This window comes from Branchiostoma belcheri, unplaced genomic scaffold (genome assembly GCF_001625305.1).
Source record: "Branchiostoma belcheri isolate BF01 breed outbred unplaced genomic scaffold, Haploidv18h27 scaffold44, whole genome shotgun sequence".
NCBI lineage: Eukaryota > Metazoa > Chordata > Leptocardii > Amphioxiformes > Branchiostomatidae > Branchiostoma > Branchiostoma belcheri.
Genome location: NW_017804065.1, coordinates 1,912,572 through 1,937,202, shown reverse-complemented (window position 1 = coordinate 1,937,202; position 24,631 = coordinate 1,912,572). Strand labels below are relative to the sequence as shown.

The 24,631-nt window shown below is 42.5% G+C and overlaps 1 protein-coding gene across 1 annotated transcript; it reads left to right on the top strand.

Moving 5' to 3' along the window:
• Window positions 1–23,081, top strand: LOC109478493. Its single transcript, XM_019780063.1, has 25 exons — window positions 1–115; window positions 4,585–4,847; window positions 5,119–6,158; window positions 6,408–6,522; window positions 7,356–7,424; window positions 9,119–9,180; window positions 9,434–9,592; window positions 9,985–10,086; window positions 10,496–10,606; window positions 10,807–10,902; window positions 11,073–13,041; window positions 13,341–13,488; window positions 13,713–14,470; window positions 14,718–14,884; window positions 15,492–15,585; window positions 16,550–16,644; window positions 16,827–16,885; window positions 17,465–17,620; window positions 18,026–18,284; window positions 18,636–18,812; window positions 19,144–19,362; window positions 19,567–19,860; window positions 20,107–20,247; window positions 20,550–20,707; window positions 20,948–23,081. The coding sequence occupies exons 3-25, from the start codon at window positions 5,133–5,135 to the stop codon at window positions 21,177–21,179; spliced, it is 6,666 nt and encodes a 2,221-aa protein (XP_019635622.1). The 5' UTR covers window positions 1–115; window positions 4,585–4,847; window positions 5,119–5,132; the 3' UTR covers window positions 21,180–23,081.
• The last annotated feature ends 1,550 nt before the right edge of the window (window positions 23,082–24,631 follow it).

The following is a 24,631-nucleotide window of genomic DNA, read 5'->3' as shown; positions in this document are numbered from 1 at the left end:
TGTTTAGAGGTCATGGTATGGTGGGGTCCACGCAGGTGGTACAGGTGTGTTTTGGAACCACTGGGCAACAGTTTTTCACCTGTTGGGCCAACATGGGCCACCTGAAGTCAGACAGGTGAGGTGACAAATCTTTGAAATGTCTCACCATGTGTGTCAAAACTAGCATTAGAAAGTTTGTAACGATTGCATTTCCAAATCCACTATAAACATTTTAACTTATGACTATATTTGAGCAAAAATTATGCACAAGCTTTTGAAGGATACATGCAGGTGTTAATTATAAGATAGGTATGAATGGTAGCTTTGCTGATAATAACTTAGGCCACAACATGAAGCTCTGTCCTATGAATTTTGTTTGGATCTTGAACAAGATTATTATACCAACAGTACTTGTTACAATAGATTACATTTTGATGATTAATTTTGACATACATGTACTTCAATTTCTGATATTTTATATGCAGATTTAAGTATTGTAAATTAGATTCCTATTGCAATACAAACCTTTTGCACAGAATGCTATGATTTGCTTTTATACCCATTACAAATGCATGAAAAACAAACATTTTGAAACAGCTGTTTGTGTACCCCCCCTTTGTGGAACAGCCCTTGGATAGACTTTGGACACTTGTGTGATTGATCAGGTATGACTTTTATGTTCAGACAGCGGCTTTAAGCTTCAACACACTTTTAATTTGCGTATTCTACTCCTTAGATCTTGATACAAATTTGTATGACATTATGATATGGACTAATTTATGTATAAGGTGATATGTTTTGTTTCTGGAAACCACTTGTTATGTTAAGGTCCAGGTGCTAGCTATAGGTAAGATAAGCCCATTACTGAATCTAGTGGTCCTTATCTGTTGACAAGCTCAGTGACAGCTTTGGAAATGTTTTTATACCCTCTGATCTGTAAGACCTAAACACAAGTTAAGGGTCCGATGCTGTCTGTAGTGTTTGATATGGTGGAACCCCTGCAACCTCTAAGGATAAAGACATAATTATGATTCAAGGCAGCCCTACAGTTTATAAACACAGGGTAATATCATGACCAAGCTAGGTTTGTCTAAAATTTCAGCAGACCCAGTTTTGGTAGCATGTTTGATTTTGGTCTTCCTATAGTCAGGATCTGGTGACTCTTTTGCCCGACAGTGAAACAGACTGTTGTTACAGCAGACCAGAATATTATGTGTAATTTTTGAATGATTATGATGATTTTTGTTTTTCTTGTAGATCTACTTAAGAAGAAACAGATTTTTCTGTTGTACATACTAGAATTTAAAAATCATGCTACTGGTTTCTAGCACCGCATTGGTAGCCCCCCTCCCCTTATATGATTGGTTTGAATAATGTATGAATGAATACATAACTGATGAGACTATGACTAATGCTGCAATGCAATTGTATGACAAAGACGATCAATAGTATCAATACAAATTTAAGTTGTATAGGAGAGAAGAGAAAATAAGTTGAAACATTGCCATATATAGAGACAAGAAGTTCAGAAAGCACACATTCTGATATACGGAGATCTTCCAAACTTGTTCTTTCCCAATGCTGAGCTTTGATTAATAAAGCTACGGGGAAAGTACAAAGCAGCTACATGTACTATATTATGGAATATTACTGCAAATTACCGCATTGTTGGTGAGGATTTGGTACGGCTGAGCAGGGACTAAGATCCAGCTTAAGGAATAAATCAACTGTATCCACTGGGATAAGGTGTTTATCAGGTGTGATTGGAAGAAAAGCATTCCTTCCCGTTAGGCAGGTACATAAACATGCAGGTGTAAATTTGGCTAATACCCCCTGAAGGCCTTTGAAATGTGATGAAAGAAATGGCTTTGTCCTAGCATGCTTTGTGGCAGAATTTTTGGAGGTGATGAGAATTAAGTATCCTTAGCATGACCCATTTTAATGACATCCACGGGCCCAGACTTATGTCAAATTGTCTGATTTATGATTATACATAACTGTCATCATTCTGCAAAATTCCCGACTGCAACAAAATTACAGCTTTGATTGTCAGTTGCTTTTTTTACTTAGCCTTTGTTGAATTGCTGTATATGTATACAGTGTACATGTTTGCAGTGTACACACATGCATACCCGTAGTGCTTTGAGGGTTAGGCACCCATTTCATTACCTAGGTGACCCGGTAGTGCCATTTGTCAAATGTTTGTCCAGAGATATCAGCTATGAGCAGCTGTAAATTATGTACATAACACGTGTATAGTTTGGATTTTGCTTCCGAGGTCTGAGATTTATCTGTATTCAGAATGTAGGATTTCTTTTCTTTAGTTTGGAAGGAATGAAAATAGTAATGTTGTTGCTCACTACCTGTACGTGTAAAACTTAATGAAACTTTCAAATGTGTCAAGCCTGACAAATCCATTGGTTACAAATTAAAGTGGCTTATTTACACTGCCTATGCAAATGCAGTATGGGTCTTGAAAGGGTGCAAAATATTAGCATTGGTAAAATGGCATTTCCCTTTCTCTTAATATGCCAAGTATGGCTTTTGTAATAATCAGTACTGTATATCAATTTCTTTACTCTGTCTCAAAATTCTTTTTTCCATTCCACATCTGATTCAAGCCTTAATTTAGTTTGCAACATTGCAATGAGTGCAAACTACAGATGACTGCTGGCATTTTATTCACAATATACAATATATATTCAACAGTCATGACCACACTTCCAGTCATTAACCCACACGTAAGGACTCTTTGCTGTCATTATTTATCACCTTTCTTTACTTTAAGATTATGTTGGAGTATTAACCTGACCTACATTTCAGGTAGTCTGCCATGAAAAGCAGTAAGCGTTGCTACATGAAAGACATTGGTATGCCACCATCCGTTCTGTTCAGCTAATGAAAGTGACCTAATTAGACCTTCTAAGTAGTTTCTAATTATGGTGACCTCCATAACATGGGTTGCCAGGCAGACATGCATTGGTACCCGAAACTAGTGAAAGAGTATGCAAATACATTTTTGTACTGCTGGCAATATATTAGAAGGGTCTCTTGATAGCAGTTGTACATCCTCGGAATTGGTGAAGGTGAGTACAAGATTTCAAGACCTTCTAGACGTTCTTTACCAGTCCTGTTGTCCAACAGCCAAGAAATGGGTGTGAAATACCCAACACCTGTACCTAGCAATTTGTTGGCAACCACCTGAATAACAGGCTACATGTAGGTAAACCTGCAATTTTCAGGCCTTAAGTAACTAAATCAAAGTTAAAGCTCAGGCTTCTGATCACGTCTTACAGTAGCATTGCAGTATGCTTAATCCTGATGTTGGTACTTAATGTAATTTTTCTAAAAGAACTACTAACTATCTATATATTATACTGTTGCCACTCTAATACCAACATTCCTGATAGCATGTTCAATTGGAACAGCTCTTCTATCCTGCAAAAATATGTTGCCTGCCACATTCCAAAACACAATTGAGCTGTAGGTACTGCATTATCTAAGTTAACTCAATAGCTGGTAAGAATCCATTCTGTGGACCTATATATAGTTCTGCAGGGTATGGAGGGAAAGGCACCACTGAGAACATACCACATGTATAATCTCTGTGCAGGGGAAAATAGAATGTACCAGCCAGGAGGCTTGTAAGCTGTGATGTCAGGACCAAGGTTCAGTTAACCTCTGCATAATTCTGTGAAGGTCACCTTGACAATAAAGTCATGCTTTTAGGGACCAGCAGGGCTAAAATTCAGCCGCATAATAGGATGGGTCGGATAGGTGACAAGGTCACAAAAGCCTGTTACAAAGGGTGTCAGATAATGGTGGATTTTTCGGGAGTGTTTGTGAAAGTGTATGTCATGTGCCAGGCCCTGACCTCTCTCTAGTTCCAATGGGATGGATGACATACAATGTAAAACTTCTTCAACACATTCGTCAGAAATCTGTCATAAATATACCTTTTACGGCCCCTTTTGTACAGTATACACACATTTTGTTATGTAATAAGTTGCCCCTGAAGGATTGGAATCCAAAAAGCAATTAAAGTGAACATCAAAAGTGTCTGCCTGCTCTGCTGGCCATGTCCAATAAAGCAACATAGATAATAATCAGACTTCACAGTATATAGAGTTTGTAGGAGGCTGGAATCTGGAGTGGATTGTTTCTCATCACCAAGCCTGAGGTGGTAGTCATTTTGATTGTACATGTGTCTAGCTAGACTGGGAGATCGTATAGATGGCAAGGACGTGTGCATACATGTTCATGTATCTGCTTGTACATCCAAAACTTCCTGAATTCCACCATGTTGACCTTTGCTGGTTACTGGACAGACTAAGACACCTTTGGCCTCCTGTCATTTTGCCTGTCAATCTTACCCACAGCCATGTGCTGTCAACCAACTTTGTCCAGACAAACAGATACACAAATCCACAGCTCAGTCACCTGAAACAAACTTCTGTACCAGGAAGAAACCCCAGAACCCATGATGACATACAAAACACCTAGCAGCGTTTTTAAAAAAGAAAATTTTTTTTAGCTCTTTGACGTTTGTAATGAGTTCTAAACATAATGTATGTTGAGTTTCCAACCTTGCCTCTTCTTTTCCAGGCTCACCTGTACTCACTGGGAGCCACACTGTGGGCAGCTGCACATTACGTCATCGAGCCGGAGGTAGAGCCTGTCATCAGCCCGGGGTTTCGGGAACTCGTCACACGGATGACGTACGAGAACCCGACCGGGCGATCCTCCCTCGAACAAGTGATTGACATGTGCGACGGAAAGCTGCAGGGGGTCTCGTCACAGAAAGTTTGTCGGAGTATCTCATCCAAAGGACGAAGAATCCTGTCTATTGAGTCTTCTCAATGATATTGGTATGTACATTTGTAATTTTATTACCTTATTGTCTTTAGATTGGGTTTTAGACTTAAACTTTCGATCTACTTTTGGACAGTGTTACTGACCTCAAAAGTTGCAGCATGTTTGGGGTTTAGTCTGGAATGCAAAAGTCTAAAGTTTTCACTTCTGAAGCTAAGACTTTTCAATGATCACTCTCACTAGAAATAGTTTATAATTACATGTATAAACAATGCATAATAAATGTCATTTTTTGTGACGATGATGTTTTGCATTTCCCCTCGGCAGACTACGCTGCACAAATGCAGCAGCACGTGACACGGCACCCCAACCACACCCAGGCACGGCGTCCACGCCCTCGTAGTCTCTACAGTCCAGACAGCATCGACGACACACGTCCCAGTCAGGACACCACCACCAGCCCCTCCTCCTCAAGCAGCAGCAAAACCTGCACCCCTCACTCCTCTCCCGACAAGAGTCCTGCTAAAATCCTGACTGGCTCTCCTTTGAAGAGCCCGGGCAAGGTGGGCCTGTCGTCGGGAGGTCCCAGTCCAAAGAAGATGTACTCTCCTTCTTTTAAAGCCAACCAGGGCATTGTGTTCTTCCCAGATGGTTTAAACTTTACTGCCCAGAACAAGTCTCTTCCTACAACTCCCAAGGAGAGAAACAATGATAATTCTCAACCAATCAGACATCATGATTCTAATAGAAACCCTTTACCACTGGCAGCTACTGTGTCCATCACCACAGGAACATCTGTGAGTGTCACAACTACTGTTGTGACTTCCCCAACAACAACTTTGAATAACGAGGGAAGCTTCCAGCCTGTGACAAAAAACTCCTACATGTTGCTAACGAATAAGTTTACCAAAATGAGCCCCAAAACATCGGAGGAAAAGCCATTGCTACAGAGACCAGAAGTTCTTTCTAGATCGAAGACAGGTCAGTCAGATGTTCAAGATGCTCGTGAGAGGCCATCAGGTGAGGGTGTCTCGGAGATCAGACCTGGGACTGTTAGTGCATTACTGGAGAGATACCGTATGGGCAGGTTAGAAAACTCAGGCAAGGAGGAGGAAATGGACATCAAAAGTTCCAGCCGAAGTTTGAACAGCATTTTGTCCCAGACTTCTATGGGAGATACCACTGGTGCAGGGAGTACCAGTTCATTAACAAGACAAAATTCAGCAGATGCACTACAGGAAAGTGCAAAGGATTCAGGAGACCCTGCAGTGCTGAGGTCATCGGCCTTTGCACAGGTGATGGACAAGAAACTGCGGGGGAGAAGCCGTTCACTGGAGGAGGTGATTGCTGCTGACAGTACCATGAAGGTATGAGTCAAATTAGTCACGAGGTAGAGTTGTAGAAGTGTAGAATATGAATAAGAACTTAGGTGAACTCTAAATGTAGTTCCAGTTTCAAATTTCTGGACAGTTGGAAATGGTTAGGTTCATGGATCTTGAATGACAAAAATGTTCATAAATACAGAATCCTTTTAATTGTGTTGGAAAAAGACGTAACTTTGTTGAGAGCTGTACATGTACCATAGAAAACCAAGTCGAATGTTTTGTCCTTGTCAGTGTCTAAGTCTGCAGTCCATCCTGACCCGTGTTGGGAGCTGTCTGCAGGAGCGCGAGGTCTGGGCCCTGTGTCGGGAAGCCATGATCAGCCTGGAGAAAGACAGCACCACATTCCGTAAGCACCATATTCAGTTCTGGTCATTATCTGTTCGTTTGTAAACATGAAAGGAGATTTTCTTGAGGTTAGGTCTTGGCCTGAGAAAACATTACCGGTACAGTGGATTTGGGGAAAGATTTCGATGAGACAAATCAGTATACTGCAGCTTTCCTTTTGCACCAGAGAATGGGACAGTCACTCTTAATCCTGTCTTATGGATTCAAGCCTCACCTTTTCTCTTTCACATTCTTCCAGATATGCACATAGTACTTGAAACCACATCCTTTTTCCAATTCTTAGGTATTTTCAGGTCAATGTCTTTATCTTTTGACAGTTTCCTTTCTGAAGATATGGAAGCTTTGAGTTCAGTCCAATTCTTGCTACCGGCAGTATACAATGTGCATGTTAAACCTTGGTTACTGGAGCATGATCATTCTGGCTTTCCTACCTGAAGGTCAGAGCAATCTTTGCCGCAATCCAGACTTTGATTATCTGACCCCCGTGCCCTTTTGTCTCTTGCACTTGTATTACTCTGGCTGCTCTTTGTGTAATGCTGCAACGCAACTTTCTGCCCCCATGTTTTATAATCCAACTTGCCCTTCCAGAATAGGGTCACTGCATTCAATCTCTCTGTGTGTCACGACTTCCTCCCACAAGTTCTCTCAGTCATACAAACTCATGATAAGGCCATTAAACTTAACTGTTGTTCTGCGGGAAAAGGAATTGACGAGGGCACCCTTCCAGCAGGAAATTAAACTACAGTTTGGAACCTCTCTGACCATTATCATGTAAAATGACGTGATGAATTTATGTATGATAGAAAAGTAATAAGTTTTCTCTGATGTTTGCAGCTTCTTACCTCAGTTTGGACACCATTGCAGTGGAGGAGTCTGGGAAAATAGCCTTTCAGCAGGGACAAGGTGAGTTACTTGTGACAGGAGAACTTGAGTAATCTAAATGTTTGCACAACATGGCCTTGTAGCCTCTGATAATTTTTCATGCCAACTTCACACAGCATAACAACAAAGGCCCAAACCACATGTAAGGTTTTCTTCAGTCAGATAAGAAGTGGTGTATGAATAATTGATTCTTGTTGTATCTGTCTCCATTGATTTCATCATTGACCTACAATTACTGCAAATTGAAATGTCAAATGAGATGCTATGAACAAAATAAAATGCTCTGAAAAGTATTTAATATGTGTTAGGGATTATACTGTATAGGGATTTACTTGTTACCATGGAATGGATCAACATACTGTAGGACATTGTTGGGTTAGTTTAAAGGAATTTTGTCAGTGCTGAAGGAATGTCTAAAATAAATTATTAGTATGTCGTTGGATGAATTTACGAGGACTTTTGGCAAAGAATAGGACTGCTTAAGTTTTGAATTTTGATAGGAAAAAGACTGTCATAAAGATAAGAAACAGGAACTCTTAATGAACTCTAAAGGCTGGCTGTTTGTGAGGGTACTTTATCTCTGTGGCTGACAGTCATGGTAAGGTCACTGCCAGCTTCTATACAGAGGTCTATCCATCTTCCAAGGTGACCTCTATGTTTGCTTTTCATCTTGCTTCTCAGTCATGTCCCTTGACAATTAGCAGCTTCCGCTGTAGTAATTAAAGATTGAACTCCATGCATGGCTGATTAACTCTACCCGGTATGCAGACCGTACTTGATGGAGATGCAGACAAAATGAGACAAGCTGACATTTTCCCTGCTGCCTTCTGCCCATTCAGAACATTTATTTGGTTCTCAGATTCACTTCTTCAACTTCCTCCCCATCAAGCTCAGGAGTGGGTTCAAACAAACAGCTAGCAAATTGTTGTTATGAGCTACAGATTCAAAGAGTAAGGAATTTAGGGTGGGGAGAATTCCCTAACCACAGACCCCCAAAAGTGAGACCCAGGAAGTTGGGTCCCAGAAGCTGGGTGGGTGTAAGTGGGAAAATGCACAGAGAAATTCACTCACATCTATAATGTATAAAACAAGAAGTTCACAAAACTGTAGATATTTCATGGAGGTATAAACTCTCTGATTTCGTGGTGAAAAATGATTTAGACTTTATTTGAATTACTCACTCTGAAGCCAAAACACCTGTTTGTGACAGTCTGTAAAATGACTGTTTAAAGCAAAAAAGCAAATTGTGTATAATTTCATGATGATCAGATCTATTGATGGTATCATTTTGTCATTTTATTTGCCCTATACATCAGTAGATTATTCTCTTGGAGTAGTCCAAACATTTAAATTGTAGCCTTTAAGGTCATGTTATGGTCCCCTAAGGGACCAATAATATTTCAGTAGTCAACCGAGCCCAGTTGGTGAGTCTGCTGCAGGCAGGAAGGGATGTTGGGCTTCACTCTTGCAGAATCGGTACTTAACTCATGTTTTGATTCATAAACCGTTACTTCTTGTTGGTAAGAAGGATTCTGATTAGACCTCTGCAGAAGTTGGTAAATCAAGAGTACAATGGTATTTGTGTGGGGTCATGGACAGAAGGGATATTTTTTGTAAGCATGAGCCATTAGTTCTATGATATCACATTGACATCATGTTCAACATGACCTTTGTTCTGACTCTCCCTGATGAAATATTATGTTTTACCTGTCCAGGTGAGATGGAGAGTTTGTACCTGGCTCCTGAGATGCAGAAGGGAAGCCTGCCTACAGAACAGGTATGTCAGTTCATGCACTCTCAATAATCCTGGACCAAGCAGGAATTTGAATCTTACAGATAAAAAGGGTATATTCCCGAGGATTCCCACTTCACTCTATGTTAGAAAATGGACCATTTGAAAGCAGGTGTGTACATGTACATGTACATGCTTAATTATCCCTTCAAGGACCCAAAATAGCTAGTGGTAAAAATATTGCCTTGTATATAATGTTTAAAATAGGTACAAAATTACAACCCTTGCTTCTTCCTAGGCCTGTGTTTTTGGAGTAGCAGCCAGCTTGTGGTCTGCAGCTGACTGGGGTCTACCAGCCAACCAGGAACCTGCACTGTCTGACCAATTGGAGGGCTTGTTAGTGTCCATGACACAGGACAAGCCGGGGGACAGGCCGTCCATCCGAGAAGTGTTGCAGGTATGATAGGGGCAATGTACATGTACACTGCACATGACTGAAAGTTGGCAGACATATTTGGAATGCTGTAGAGTGAAACCAAACACAAAAATCTTTTTTTCATGTGTTTTTTAATATATGTAGCAGTGTGCTATGAATGATCATATCTATATTCAATATATATATTTCTATTACTAGTACATCATGTTATGTCCGTGGTGCTGAATCAGAGGTGTTTTTATCTGAGGACCAATTTGAACCATCCAGGTGTCTGTAAATTGTTTTGGAAGCTCTACTACACTCATGTATTACAAGGGACCAGTCTCATCATTGCTGGTATTCTGAGAAGAAACCTTTATTCTAGTTAAAGTTAAAGACTGTGAGAGAGATTTAATGATTTTTATTTCTTCCAGATGTGTAATTCTTATGACCAGCGAAGTGATGTGTCATCCAGACTAACCTGTGAGAGACTCGTCAGAGAAGCTATGAGGGCAGAGGTTTTCAATGAAAACAATGTGAGTCTTCTGTACATGCAGCTAAATAAGAAAAAGCAATTGATCTGATGCTTTTAGAATCCTATGAAATAATGCTCTCTGTTCTAAAGGTTCAATAGTTTTCATTGCCACAAGAGAAATTTGGGTACGTATTTCATTATATTCATACATACTTAATTGAATTGGACATTTTGATCCTCAGATTAGAAAATGAATTCTGGTATTGATTGGTACCCAATAGTAGTTTACCCAATCTAATTAGGAAATATTGGAGTGCTCTTGTAAGCTTTAGATGCAGCTCTGCTGATAACTGACAGGTGGCACTCACATGCTACTTACATGTTAAGCTTTAAAATGCTGCTATTTCAGGTTTCTAGTTGCTTTAACTGCTTGGGCAGATGGTTAAAAGTGTATCTTTCACCTTTGACAGAAACTTGTCCAGCAGTGCCTAAAGGAGGAGGCAGAAGAAAGAAAAGAGCGGTTCAGGGCCAGCGTGGTGGCAGCCATTGATATGACTGATCCCAAGTCTGTGCTTAAGCCAGTAAGTATCCACAAATTGATACGAAATGTAAAAACCTTGACACATAACTTACAATTACAAATTTTACAATGAAATTAATGTGTCTGTGCCCATCAAAATATGTTTCTCCATTCTTTGAAGCATTACGAAAGAAGGAAAAGAGTTTTGCTTGTAGAGCTTTGGTGGTCCAGACTGAAACAAGTATTGATGTGTTCCCTCAGGCTTCATTCCGACCCGCTGCTGAGCAGCCCAAGGAGCCGACCGGTTGGGACCAGCTGCTGGAGCAGATCCAGAAACGTCCACACAACCTCAGACAGGTCAGCAGATACCAGCTTGTTGGGATTTCTGTGTTTCAGCTTAAACTGCATGCAGCTTGCTGGATATAACAGTCATAAGGTTCACAATATAGGGTCTGTGTTTGGGTCTTACTGTGTTTGGTCTTTTGGGTCTTACCGCCAACGTGGTTTGTTATTTTTGCACCATGCAGGTAACAGAACCAAAGGTGTTTGGCGTGAAGGACCTGTTCGAGGCCAATCCTTATCTGTTGAAGACGTTACGCATCATCCGCCGACCAGCAAGATTAAGAAACTCACCTAAGTCTGATGCAGCTAAAGCTGTTCCCTCGACGGAACAGGGCAGGCTTGACTTAGTGGGAAACATCCGTCCCCCTAAGGATGCTGGTCAGCTGATTGTTGCAGATGCGTCCTCAACAGAGAACAAGATGGAACCTGTGAGTTCAAGTGGACTTTCTGACAAGGAGCAAAAGCAGTCAGTAGAGGAGGGAAACAAGGCAATCTCTGACTCTCCGAAACTCATGGCTGGACCAGAATCTGCATTTAGGAGCATCTCCAACATCCGTCCAAAAACAGGGAGCCTGGACCAGACGTCTGGTGGGGAAATGTCGAGCAGTCCGTCCACAAAAGAGTCCTCTCCTTCTCTCCCCTCGGCTTTCACATCCTCAGCAACGCATTTCACTCCTATTGTCCTGACTAGCTTGAAGGACAGGCAGGAGAAATCTGTCGCTGGTCTGCAGAACCCTCAGACTGGATCTCCTCCCAAGAAAATTTCTACAAAGAAGATAGTCAAGGCTGTAAGAAAAGATTTGTTGCTTTCCTTAAAGAACCGTCCTCCTCCCACGCTGGCAAATGACTTAGAGAAAGACTTGGAGGAGGAGATGAGGAAGACCTCGGACTCAGAAAAAACAGACAGTCCTGCTGTAACAGAGAAGAGACCAGAGGAAAACAAGAGTACAGTTAAACCTGAGAAACAAGCTGCTAACCCGGAAGTTGCCATAACCAAGATGCCGCCTGTGGCTGAGGTGAAGGGTCAGGTGCAAGGTCCCAGGCAGAGCCACACGGATGGAGGGGCTGATAATCTTGGTGCTTCAGCGCCTGCCAGTCTTGCCACTGCAAACACAAATGCAGGGATGTCCGGCCCAGGTTTCCACAGTGGAGTGCCTCAGCAGATGGTCCAGCCAACACAGAACTCAGCTCACCAGGTGCAGCCTCCGAGTGCAGCTGCAGCGGCACCTGGCAGCCAGTCGCAGATGCCTTCCCTCTCAGCCAACCAGCCTTTTCTCATCCCAAACATCCCCATCAGTGGAATGTACCCCAACATCTCCGTCCCGATGCAGCTTCAGCAAGATCCACAGACTGGTTTCTTCCAGCTGGTGCCAGTGAACATGCCGGCCATACAGATAACTCCCCCTCACTCCCATGCAGGTGTCATGGGGGCAATGCCAGCAGGGGGAGAGGGTGTCAGCACCCCAAATGTGCAATTCACACAGGCATTGCCAGACAATCTTGTGTCCTCCACTTCTAACAGCTCCTATGAAGCTGAGCGTGGAGCCAACAAGGAGTCATCTGAAACTGTCCCAAAAAAGACATGGAGAGAAATATCGGAGGAAAGAAAATCTCCAAACCCTACTGCAGAGAACAGAAGACCAGGCAAGCACAGTGGTAGTGAGGGCAAAGATAGCAAGGCACCAAAGCCTCCCCCAAGGGCAAAGCACAAGTCTGGGCAAACCTTAGGATCAAATGAGATAGTCCTTAGCAAGAGTGATCAGGACTTGTCAAAGCCTGCCAGAAAACCAGACCTGAACACCAGCAAGAGTATTGAGTCAATCATTCCAACAGAAAACGAACATAACAAAAGTCCTTCTAGAAAGAAATCTGACTCTAAAAAGTCAAACAAAGCCAAGTCGAGTCGGAAGCACTTGGACAAGTCCTCAGAATTGTTGACGTCACAGGGTGTCAGTCCATCTCCTCCGTTGTCGTATGTGTCCCGAGACAGTGGTGTGCAGCTGAGTAAGTCCAGCACGGAGGACATGACACAGTTGGACACGACGCCCACACCAGAGGAAGTCAACGGAACACTCGGCAAAGTCACGCAGCTGATCAGGGAGGAATTTGCATTTGACGGGTACTTGGAGAATGGGGTGGAAGATAGAGCCATGGGTAAGTGATTTTTGCTTATGGTGCAGTCACATTTGTTGTAGCTTGTCATGCAATTTTGATGTCATGGTATTTTCAAGTACATGTATATGTAGGCTGTGAATGAACCGACTGCCGAATTTGACCTAAGACAACCTTTCAACAACAAGACAGCTGAATTTTGTATGACACATGCACGACTATCCCAAGCACAAAATGTATACGGTATGACAAATGTGGCCAGGCCCTTATTACCTATTATTGATCAAGTTTCAAACTCTTTGTAGTGCTTGCTTTATAACTTTATCCCTTCTCTCTCTCAGCTGATTACATCATGTCCTTGGCAAACCTGCGCTGGGGGACGTTTAGTGATGCAGTGACAGAGAAATACTGTGACCTGTACTGGGAAGAAGAGCTACTGGAGAAGCTGTTTGAAGCTATCAATGGCCGCATGCCTGAGAAGAGACACAAGTGAGCTTTTTTCTTTAGTTCAGTTGGATTAGAATATTTTCCCCTAACAATGTAAAACTAGGTTAAATCGATCTTCATCTATTAAATTGTAAATTGAAATCAAAATTTCACAATGTAACATACTTGTTTTTGAGATGCATAAGTTTCCAAATTTAACATGACCGGTGTTAAGTGAAACAGATCTGTTTTTTTGCAATCCTTGACATCTTCTGCTTACCTTGCAGAGCCAAACTGAGTTCACCCAAACCACCCCCGGAGACTGCAAGAGTCTTGAGTATTGACGAGCCAGGCTCAGAGGGAGAGGACAACTTCCTGGCAAACCAGGACATTGACCTTCTCCATATGTTTATGGGTCGCCACCATCCAATCAGGGAGGAGGAGGAAGATCATGTGACTGGACCACTTTTCCCCGTGGAAAGTCGGAGCGCGCGGAAGCTGCGGGGGGACAGCTTGCTCTCAACAGCCAGCTCAACGTCTTCGTCCAGTTCTGCAAAACTTGACAAAACAAGACAACCGGCTGTGCCAAAGAACTTAGTACAAGTGCACAGCGAACATTCTGACACTGAAATGGACATGGATACGGGTATGTTGCCAGGCAACCTTGTGGATAACCAATCGGTGAAGCCCAAACTTGTACACGTACGAAGTCAGGACACGACCTCTGACGGAGACAGTCAGGAGGTGACAGGATCAGGTGGAGAGGACTCGGGGAGTAAAGAAGCCAGTAAGTTCCAGCGCCTGCAGCAGTCTTGGCTGAGAAGACACGGGAGGGAGTACGACTCAGACTCCAGCTCAACCAGTGGGAAGCAGTCACCGAAGACACGCCTGAAGTCACAGGGCAACGACAGGACCAAGATACGCCAGCTTCTGGACAGCACCATGACACGGAGGAACAGCAGCTCATCCCTGAACAGCAGTGCCCCCTCCATGCCCAACAGTCAGTACTCGAACGAGTATGCCAGCAGCTTTGTCCCCAACTCTGGTAAGGCTTCTGTGTCTGATTTCTCCTAATTAAACTATAAATGCTACATTTGTACTTGTAGCCACATAGAATTCAAATGTTTCACTAGAAAGTAATCCAGGTATCAACCCATTCTGTCCAGACAAACAAACAACATACACAAACCTACAGCTGAGCCAGCCAAAAAATACATTATACACCGTATAGTTCGTATAATGTAATAAACTCGTGGATGATTACATGTAATGTTAATTTCCTTTTCTCCCAGCCCTGGTGTCGTCCAGTTCCCGGTCGCGCAGCCACGGCAGCCCTGCCAGCAGTGTGGTGTACCTGGGAGCTGAGAACCTGGAGCTGGATCCTGTTCTACAGGACTACACACGCCAGCTGGGCGCCATGGACGAGGAGAAGAAACAGAGCATAGAAGCCAAGATTGCGGTAAGAACATGGCTGGTGTGGTTTTTGGACATTCTGAGACATAAAGGTAAAAACGTTTGTAGGGAGTATTGTCCAGAAAAACAGACCAGGAATGATTTGAGGGGCTGTTAGAAATTATTTTTGTAGGCAACACATTGCTCACCTTTTCTCCTCCCTTGTAGTCAGTTTGTACAATGATATACTAATCTTTAAAACATCTTTGTCTTGTCATGCAATCAACTTTCCTTGTGGTAGCTATCTGTACACCACTGATTTATGTCCTATTTTTCACTTGAAGATACATTAATTTGTCTAACATCAGTCCTGACCATTTTTATGGGTGGTCAGGCCCTTTGAGCTGTACTCTTACTGTCCCTTTTCTGCACTTGACACTTTCTCCTGCTATTTGCACTGTAGGAAGTCACAGAAAGTATCACAGTGAGTATCTCTCTATCACATACACAATGTATCTTTAAACTTCCTTACGTCTTCTTCTTATGTAGGCAATGATACTTCAACAGAAACTCACTTTCTTTGCCGACAGTCTTAAAAATGTTTTTGAAAGACAAGCTTGGATGTGTCCCATCCCTCCTGACAGAGGAGACTCATGTTTGTCTGTCTGCTGTAGGAGGTGGAGCAGCAGCTGATGTTTGAGCAGAAGCAGAGGTCCAAGTCTCAGAAGTTTTTGCGGCGACTGTTGGAGTCAGACAGGAAAGGCAAAGGCAAGTACTTACTCCTAGACAATTTCCAAACATTGTGAACAAAACATTGACCATATCTAATGTCGTCATCACTAATAATGTGCTAGACATGAAATAACAGACTGAATGCGTTTGATCCTCACTAGCCCAGTAACTACATTGTACATCATAACAACTGGCTTTTCAACATAGATTTTGTAACTTTAATTTACAGCAGCATGGTTTCTTAAAGTAATGTACCAAACAAAGTAAAACTTACAATATTTCTTTAACAGTGAAATGTTAACTGAATGAAGGCTTTAGTAAACTACCATTATTTTCCGACAGTTTTCCACGTGTGCATTAAGTTATCATTACAGATTCTGGGGTATCTGAACTGAAGTGTGGCATGGTTTTTATGACTTTAACTAAACCATTACTTAACCCTCACCAGATGCTGAGTGGCCCCTGAGCCATGGTTAGTGGATTGAAAGTTTACAGTTTTTGGCTCCACTCTTGAGGTGTAGCCAAAATATGTGGTGGAAGTGCTAAGCTAGTCTGGTGGTGGGTTGGTGGTGACAGGTTACTGTGTGTTTTCTGGGAGGAAAGGTTTCCTGTGTGATTACTCTAAATCATCTTCTTCTTCTGGCTACATGTGTATGTTTTTTTTTTAATCTCTAGCAACAAAAAGAAAACAATACACTGTAAGATATCAATTGGAAGGTCATTTACTCCAAAAAATTTTTGTAAAGCTTACATTATTAATGATAGATTTAATATGATGTTATCTCTGAATAGAGCACATCTGTCAGTTTGAATAAGAAAATATTATATTCCACCCAGTACTGGTAACACTGTTTATCCAAGCACACCAACTAGTGGAATTTCAAACCATGTAGCATGTGGTGACTAGAGATTAAATCTGTCGTCATGTATGGCATGTAAGAAGCTGAGATGTCCGTCGAAGATCCAGGGTGAGTGTTTGACAGCCATGTTTGTGTTACAGGAGAGAACAAGGCCATGGCCTCCAAACTCAACAAACAGATCATAGAGATGTCTGAGAGGCTGGAGTTTCTGGAGTCTGCCAAGAAACATCTAGAGGTAAGAGATGTGTTGTTTTACATATTTGTGACTAAACAGTCCACTCCTTGAAGAATGATGTTTTTTTTGGTACTGTCTTGAAATTTGAAAACTCATGACGTTTTCTGTGTTTCTGCAATGGTTACTTGCATACTGTATACTGTATATCTTCTATGTTAATGTGTAAGTGTTGTTCTCTGTAGATGCTGTATGCAGAACAGTGGGGATTGGACCATTCCCTCCTCTACTCTTTTGCCACCAGGTAAGAAATCATCACCAAGGAGAGACTGAGTCATCATGAAACTGTTGAAGAGTCAGCACTTAACAATGAACACTAAGTCTTACACTTACAATGTTAATCCATGCATACCATGCAGCAACAAGAAAGGTTAAGACTTTCATGTATACATTTTGTAACATAAGACTTAGTGATGTCATGCTTACTGAAGTCAACTTTGAAATTTTCCATTATCATTTTCTTCAATTCCTCTTTGCTTCATATTTGCAAGTATCATTTTTTTCTTTCTTTTGGTCTAATATCTAATTTGATTTTGTCTCCTAAGTTTTCTTCTTTTTTTATTCTCCTGATCTTTCTGTGAGTTCCAGACTCCATCTCCACTTGGTATGTTCTACCTTCTACTCCTACCTTAAAGTTTATTTCTTTAACCTTAACAACTATGTCATTTCTCCATTAAAATCAAGAGATTTTGGACAAAGTCATATTGTTGTGAATTTAGAATTTAGCAAGGGTACAAATGTATGTTGGAAATATCAGACAGACAATTTGCTTGTGGATGACCAAAAAGGTCAGATCAGTTACCTTGCCCATCTTTTCCCTCAGCACCTCCGTAGAGCCAATGCAGCTGGAGCCAGCTGATGTGAACCCCCTGCTGATGTTCCAGTGGTGTAAGGAGGGGGACAGTGCAGGGGGGTACGCCCGGGGCACTACCCTGCAGGCCGGCACTCCCGTCGGACTCTTCTCCTACCTGTTTGCCAGGTAAGACACTTTCTTTATCCCCTTTGTGAATTCAGCTGGTTACTGCTGTAACCAATAGAAAGTTGGACATACATGAACATGAGGGAAAGCATGGTACTGAAGCTTGGTTCTACATGTACAAATGTAGACAGGATTGTTATGGTCAAAGGGCACAGAAGCTATGCAAAATTTTCAATGAAAAGTTTATAGGAAGAAAGTCAATTACATTGGTCCTGATGCCCATGGAGTAGAGTGATGGCTGATTGTTCATGTAGAAGTTAGGAGCAGTGAAATAAAAGTTGAAGTGATTATAGCATATTTAAGGTGACATCTGAGAAAAACAAGTGTGAGTGTCTGCCCTTCCTCTTGTTTGTCAATGTCACACTTAGAGTCCGGATTCAGAATACAAATGTTTGATGTCTGCAGGGACTCGTTGATGGAAGGTTTCATCCACCATTTCTTCTACACGTACCGTTACTTTGCCTGCCCCTCCGAGCTCCTGTCCTTCATCACTGAGAAGTTCCACAGCGCCATCAGCGTGTCGGTGGACCAGCTGGACAACAAGGTCCGCGTCCACTGTCGCACCATCGACCTCATGCAGGTCTGGGTGGAGGGCTTCTTTGACCTGGACTTCAAGCACGATGCAGAGCTGACTGATCGCCTCATGGCCTTCATCAGGAATAAGGTACATTACCTCCATCAGCAAGGTTTATGTTAAGAAGTTTTCATTTTTGTTTGTTCATTTGTGAGTTGGATAACTCAAAGCCAAGCTGACCACGTCATCTCATTGTGACCAAAGAAGTGATAGATTTTTTAGTCTAGCAGGTTCCTGTCAAATTGCAGCTTGCTTTGAAGTTTCCAACAGATAGAAATCAGGTACATGATTGTGACTTGTATGGAGTAAGTATCCCAAAGTGTTTTTTTTAGGTCTATGATTTGAAGTGGTTTTTCATTGGCTACTTTTGTCCCTCAAAAAGCAAAAATAATTCTACATGTGGTTGCTTTAATATAGAATTGATATTTGTGTCGGTCCCAGATCATCCCGCTGGACACGCAGGGTGAGAGCCTGCTGCGGCTGACGCAGGCGTGTCAGCAGGGCCGGTACATGGCGCTGAGCGGCACCATGAAGGAGGCACCGGAGGAGAACGAGGGAGAACTCTTCCAGATGGTGAACGATCGCATTATCATGGAGCAGCACCAGGCACTCAAGAAGGTACAAGGTTTAGACACTGATGACACACGCACGCACGCACGCACGCACACACACACACACACACACACACACACACACACACACACACGTATTACAAGTCTCAATTAAGACATCCGTTGCAATGGCCAGTGCAGTGAGTAGTGCTCACCATGCATTTGTTAGGTTGTGAGTTTGATCCCCAGGTGAGTTAAAATGGTATGCTCAGCATTTGGGTAAGAGTATAGGAGTTGAACACCACTACATCACTTCTGTAGCTAGTGCAAACCAACTCTCAGTACAGAAGAGGTGTAGTTATGTCATATAGGCACTGATGCAGATGTTTTATTTCCAGACCAACTCCTTCCGCATCTCCCTGTCGCTGCCCAAGAAGATGCAATCCAGGCAAGCCAAGCTGGCCAGGACCAACGTCATCTCGTGTCTGAGTAACCGGCGCGACCTGGGTGACGACCAGAGCGTGTACCAGCTTGCCCTGGCGCGGGAGAAAGACGGCTTCACACTGAGCGAGTACACGTCCCGCACCCTGGCCGAACAACTCACGCTCATGGAGCAGGTTAGAAACACTCTGTTTTTCACCCAGGTGGTTTCTGTGTCTTTTTCCAGAGAAAACAAATGAGGGAGCAAGAAAGCAATCTGACAATATCGCCAAAACTCTATCTTTATTTGATGTACTGCTACTATTTAAAACAGACCTCTACTCATACATGTACAAATGCATGTATGCTGGAATCTCAAATGAAATGTTGTATGTTTACAGGAGCTTTTCTCCAAAGCCCACCCCATTCACTACCTGAACTCGCGGGCACACGGCGTGGGGGTCAGCGGTAACCTGACCAGTCCGAACACCCCGCGTACCCAGCGCATGGCATCCGGCGCCCAGGAACCCGACAGCCCGAGTCTGTTTCATCCCGACAATGCGCAGGACAACTATGTTCTGACGCTGCTGGAGCATGCCCAGAACCTGAGTCACTGGGTGGGCGCGGAGATCGTGTGCTGTAACAGCGCCAAGTCACAGCTGGCCGTGCTGACCAAGTTCATCCATGTGGCTAAGGTGGGGAGTGTGTTACTGTAGTTACATGGAGGTAGCAGTGGTTTACTAAGGCAGTCATTTATTTGAGAACCTGAAGAAGTGAAGATGATGAATTGTCAGAAGATATACCCTATACTTATTGGTGGCTGACAAATCACACATAGTTTTCAGGTTATTCTCCTATTTCATTTTTCAAGAGTGGAAAAACAGTTTATTTTATTGGCTTGGCTTAAGAAGACATTTTTTCACTGCCATTCCTTTCCGCAGGCTTGTTATGACATGCGGAACTTTGCCACAAGTATCGCGATACTGGATGCTCTGGACAACCTGATAGTACGTCAGCTGCCAGCCTGGCGGAGCCTGCCGTCTAAAGTACTGCAGATCATGGAGGACCTGAACGCTGTGAAGGTGAGAGTGTGTGAGGTTAAGTTAGTGTAGTTTATGGTGCAAAGTGAAAGCATGTATTGTGATGTTAAACCTCTGGCAGGTCACTTTTATGTATTTAAAGAGAGGTCCAATTCAGCATCCCCCAGTATAATGCACACTTGGACATCTAATCTAAACTCTGCATACCTGGGGGTGCTGCGCTATAGATCTCTCAAACACACTGTTCAAAGTGGCAAATTTATGTAATATGGCAGACAAATGATAATGGAGGTTAGAGTTGGAACATAACCACACCAGGTCTAAACATTGTGACTGTGTTCCAGGTGATCCTGAAGAGTGACAGCAGCTGTCTGGTGGACAGCGAGAACCACCGCGGGCGTGCCACCATCCCGCCCACCCTGCTGTTCCTCATGCATGTCCAGCAGCAGGAGATCGGAGCCTTCACCATGGCTAACGGCATGTACAAGTGGGCCAAGCTCAGGTGGGCACCAGTCCGTGTTCTGCATCATTACGTGTAGTGCTTGGTCAACACCCACTGCACCCTATACTTCCATCCACTGCCTTTCAATGATGTTTTCATTAATCCATTTTGATGTATAAACTTATATGATACTATGGTCTGTCAGCATGCTATTGACATAAGCGTATCCTTGGAGTGCAGGACCACTATGTTCATTTGTACTTATTTGAATTTTAAAAAATTCTGAATTGTTCTTTACAGATCGATTGCCCGTCTGATTGACCAGATCCGGCTCTTCAAGGAGCACCGCTTCCAGTTCGAGGCAGACAATGAGCTGCAGCAGTTGCTATGGCAACGCATCCAGGAGTTCCGGGGTCACGACCTCCAGATGCTGGCGTCTGAACATGTGACCAACTACCACCAGCTGTCGGGCGAGAAGAACTCACGCAAGTTCCACGACGCGCTGAGGAGAGTTAAAGCAACCTTCCAGTGAAGTTACTTTGAACAGATGAGGAAACATAAGAAACTTCTTCAGATCTTTGACGTCTTGAGTCATTGTTGAGAGTTGTGAGTTGCCTTGATAGTGAAAATTGTGGTTTATATTTCGGTGGCCGGCTGGAGAAAATGTGTTCTTGAATATACAAAAGCTTTTCTGAAGACTATCTCTCCCTGAACCATTACTGTACATGGATGTTGCTATAGCAACAGCTAACATCACTGATGTGTTACTATGGCAACAGCTGTGATGCGTTATGTGTTGCTATAGCAACAGCTGGTGTACTGGATGTGTTACTATGGTAACAGCTGATGTACTGGATGTGTCATTTGGCATAGCAAGTCTTACAGCTGTATTTCAGTATGTTTCAGAAGGAGGGCCTTGTACTTACATGTACATGTACATGTACTGTAGTGAACTGTAGCTTTTACTGCTAGTATTTCGATCACACTTCATAAGAACACAAGAATGAAAGAGTTCTTGGCAAAAGCATGCACATTGTCATAATTTGTAATACAAAAGAAAGTTTGTATTTGAAACCTGAAATTGAACCCACACTCCTGTATGTCCTGGAATACAGCTCTAATGTAGCAGTGACAGCTATCATCTGTAATGTTACCACCCCTGCCTTCTTGTGTGTGCACAGATACCATTCGCATTTACTTCTAAGAACTTTTTACAACAGGACGGGATAGGGTAAAGAGTAATGGGTACACCTGAAGTGCACCAATGAGAAGTGCTGATCTAGAAATGTTAGGCTATGCCTACAGCACCAGAGCTGGTCTCCACAATACTTGGTACATGTATGAGGAATTTAGACTGCATGGTTGAGCTGGTTTATCAACATGACCTGTCATAGCACTAGCTAGCCTTGTTCATAGCTCTTCAAGTATGGGATAATCATGAAAGTGATACCTTGGCTAGTTGGCCATGCAAGCTACTGGTGTCAGTGGTACTGTGATACATAGCAGTTTGGACAGTATCCTGAAACTGTCTTTACATGATGGCATTTTGTGTCTTGAGCTGAAGTATGACAGTAGTGTTTTTCCAACTGTCTGGTCTATAAGAAAGGAAAAAAGTGTCTTTGTCTGGGTGTAGTCCTAGTTCAATTTTTTCCTGAATACTTTGGTCATATTACCATGGGAACCTAAAACCTAACATGGCCATTGGTATCATGGTGCAGAAATGCCAAGCATTATCTGCACATATGGCTTATAGATAAGTTAGACTTGTTTTGACTTTATGCCCAAAGCTTGCAGCTTAACTAAAGCTTACAGCTAAAACACATTTCTACTGTTAGGACTTAAACTACAGGCCAGTCATTGCACTGACTTTTGTCTCAGATGTTTAATGATGTCACAAGCCATGATAACAGTGCTTTGTACAGTCATGTGAAATATTTGTATATTCTAGAGTAATGTTATTATACTGCAGAGGACTTCTCCATGTTTGTGAGGACTAATAAGATTTGTTGTGTATGCAACCTTTGTATATTGTAAATGTAGCCAAGGGTGCCAAAACTAGAGAAAGCTATCCTCAGTATATAAAATGTGTACGTCTTGTACATGTACCATAGCATAGCCAAGAATAGCTGTACTATATTGTTGATTTGATATGTACATGTACATGTATATTGTCGCATTTAGTCTGAGAATCTTTATACTCATCTAATGTAAAGTGGTGTAGATAGTCTTATGGTTGTTATAAAAATATCTTTTGCTCTATTTTTGGTACTATTTAACTTTTTATGTTGCACTAGAGTGTGGTGCTTTTGTAAGGCTTAGCTTTATAGCAGTGGTAATGTTTGAGCTATGGCAGGTATAATTGTCTTTTAATTCATAAATCAGGGCAGTGTTATTGACTCTTGCCAGGTAAACTAATGTCAATTGTTTATTTATTCCAATAGACTAAAGGAAAATGATGTTTTGTGTTGTCTTTTTATTGTTTGATACCTAAGAAACTATACAGCTCTTGGAGACACAAACTTCTACCAAGTGCTAGACAGTATACCTTTCTTCATACTAGGTAAATCATCGGATTTACATGCTTTTGATATGTTGTTAAGAAGAAAACTGCAATTTTCAACAAATTTATATTCAAACTTACAGTATACATGGCGCCCTTGTCATGTCGTTCATTTTTAACCATTTTTAACCATGGCAACGTGCAATGTGCCAGACAGAGTTTTGCACATATATTTTTGGCCGTCAGATGGCGCTTTTGAACTGGTTGCCGAGAAGGGTACTTTGATAATCGCTGTCACGCATGACATCAATCTACCAAAGTCGTGTGCATCTCTAGACATTTTAGATTATGACTGAACTGATAAATGCCCATATTCAGTTTTTGGTCTCAAAAGGTTAAAATATCGTAAGTAGATGTGATTATTTTTTTGTGATTTCATACGTGACTATACATGTTTTATTCTTGCAAACTTATCGAATCGCCTTTGCTGGTATGTTATCACGCTATTTGTTCGTCTAATTCAGATTAGCCCCACCCCCTGCTAACACACAGGAAAGCCTGGCGTGTGTTTTGAAAGTTTCTTTCCACGAGTGACTTGCGGTTGTCCGGTAGATAACAGAGTATAAACGGTCCGCCCTTGTCACATTCGCCCACGCAAAGGCGATGAAAAGGCACACTAAGGGCTGCGCTTTACTGATTACATTATCAAGTTCACCACACCCCAACTCACGGGGTAAAGTAGCGTTAGCCTCCATAGCAGGCTCCTTGGGTGGCGTTTTGACATTGCCGTTGTTTTGTTTTCCTCCCAGTCCCCGCGAAGCCTGTTGAAGGGCTAAAGTACAGCTGAGGTCGGGCCTGACTTGCCAGTATTATAAAATCCACCCAGTTTTTACGCGACTAGACCCAAAAGTGGTTCATTACATCTTCATGCAAATCTAGCCTAACATTAGTTTCCGTCATTTTTTACTAAACATCCTCGGCACGCCGGAAACGAGGATTTTTTTTTGCATCAACTTGGCTGAGTGATCACAGCTTTCAACTCAATTCAAGGTTCGTGGCCTTAACCTTTTGTAGCCTACTGCCTTTAAAAAACACCGGGACTCAGGAGAGTACAAATCACTGGATCGCGTTGTTCAGTTTATAATTCATTTGTCAGACGAGATGGCTGGGGCTGGGCTATATGACTGGATGTGTGTGGAACTGTAAGTGTAACACTAACAGTGGGTATACGATCAATCCTGGAGAATAGCAGCGGCATCGAGGCTGAGGGGGAACACCCCAGTGACCGATTGACCGCATATAACTTCCAAGCAGATGTCTGGCGGCAAAAACGTAACGGTTAACTGGTCAGTTCTATGATGGCCTAAGATCTTCTATTAGACCACAACGCTTTTGCCTCCAGACATCTGCTTGGAGATTAACCACATATGGGTCTAGTTAACCCCCCAGCCATGTGCGGGTCACTCGTGAACCAAGTGAGACGG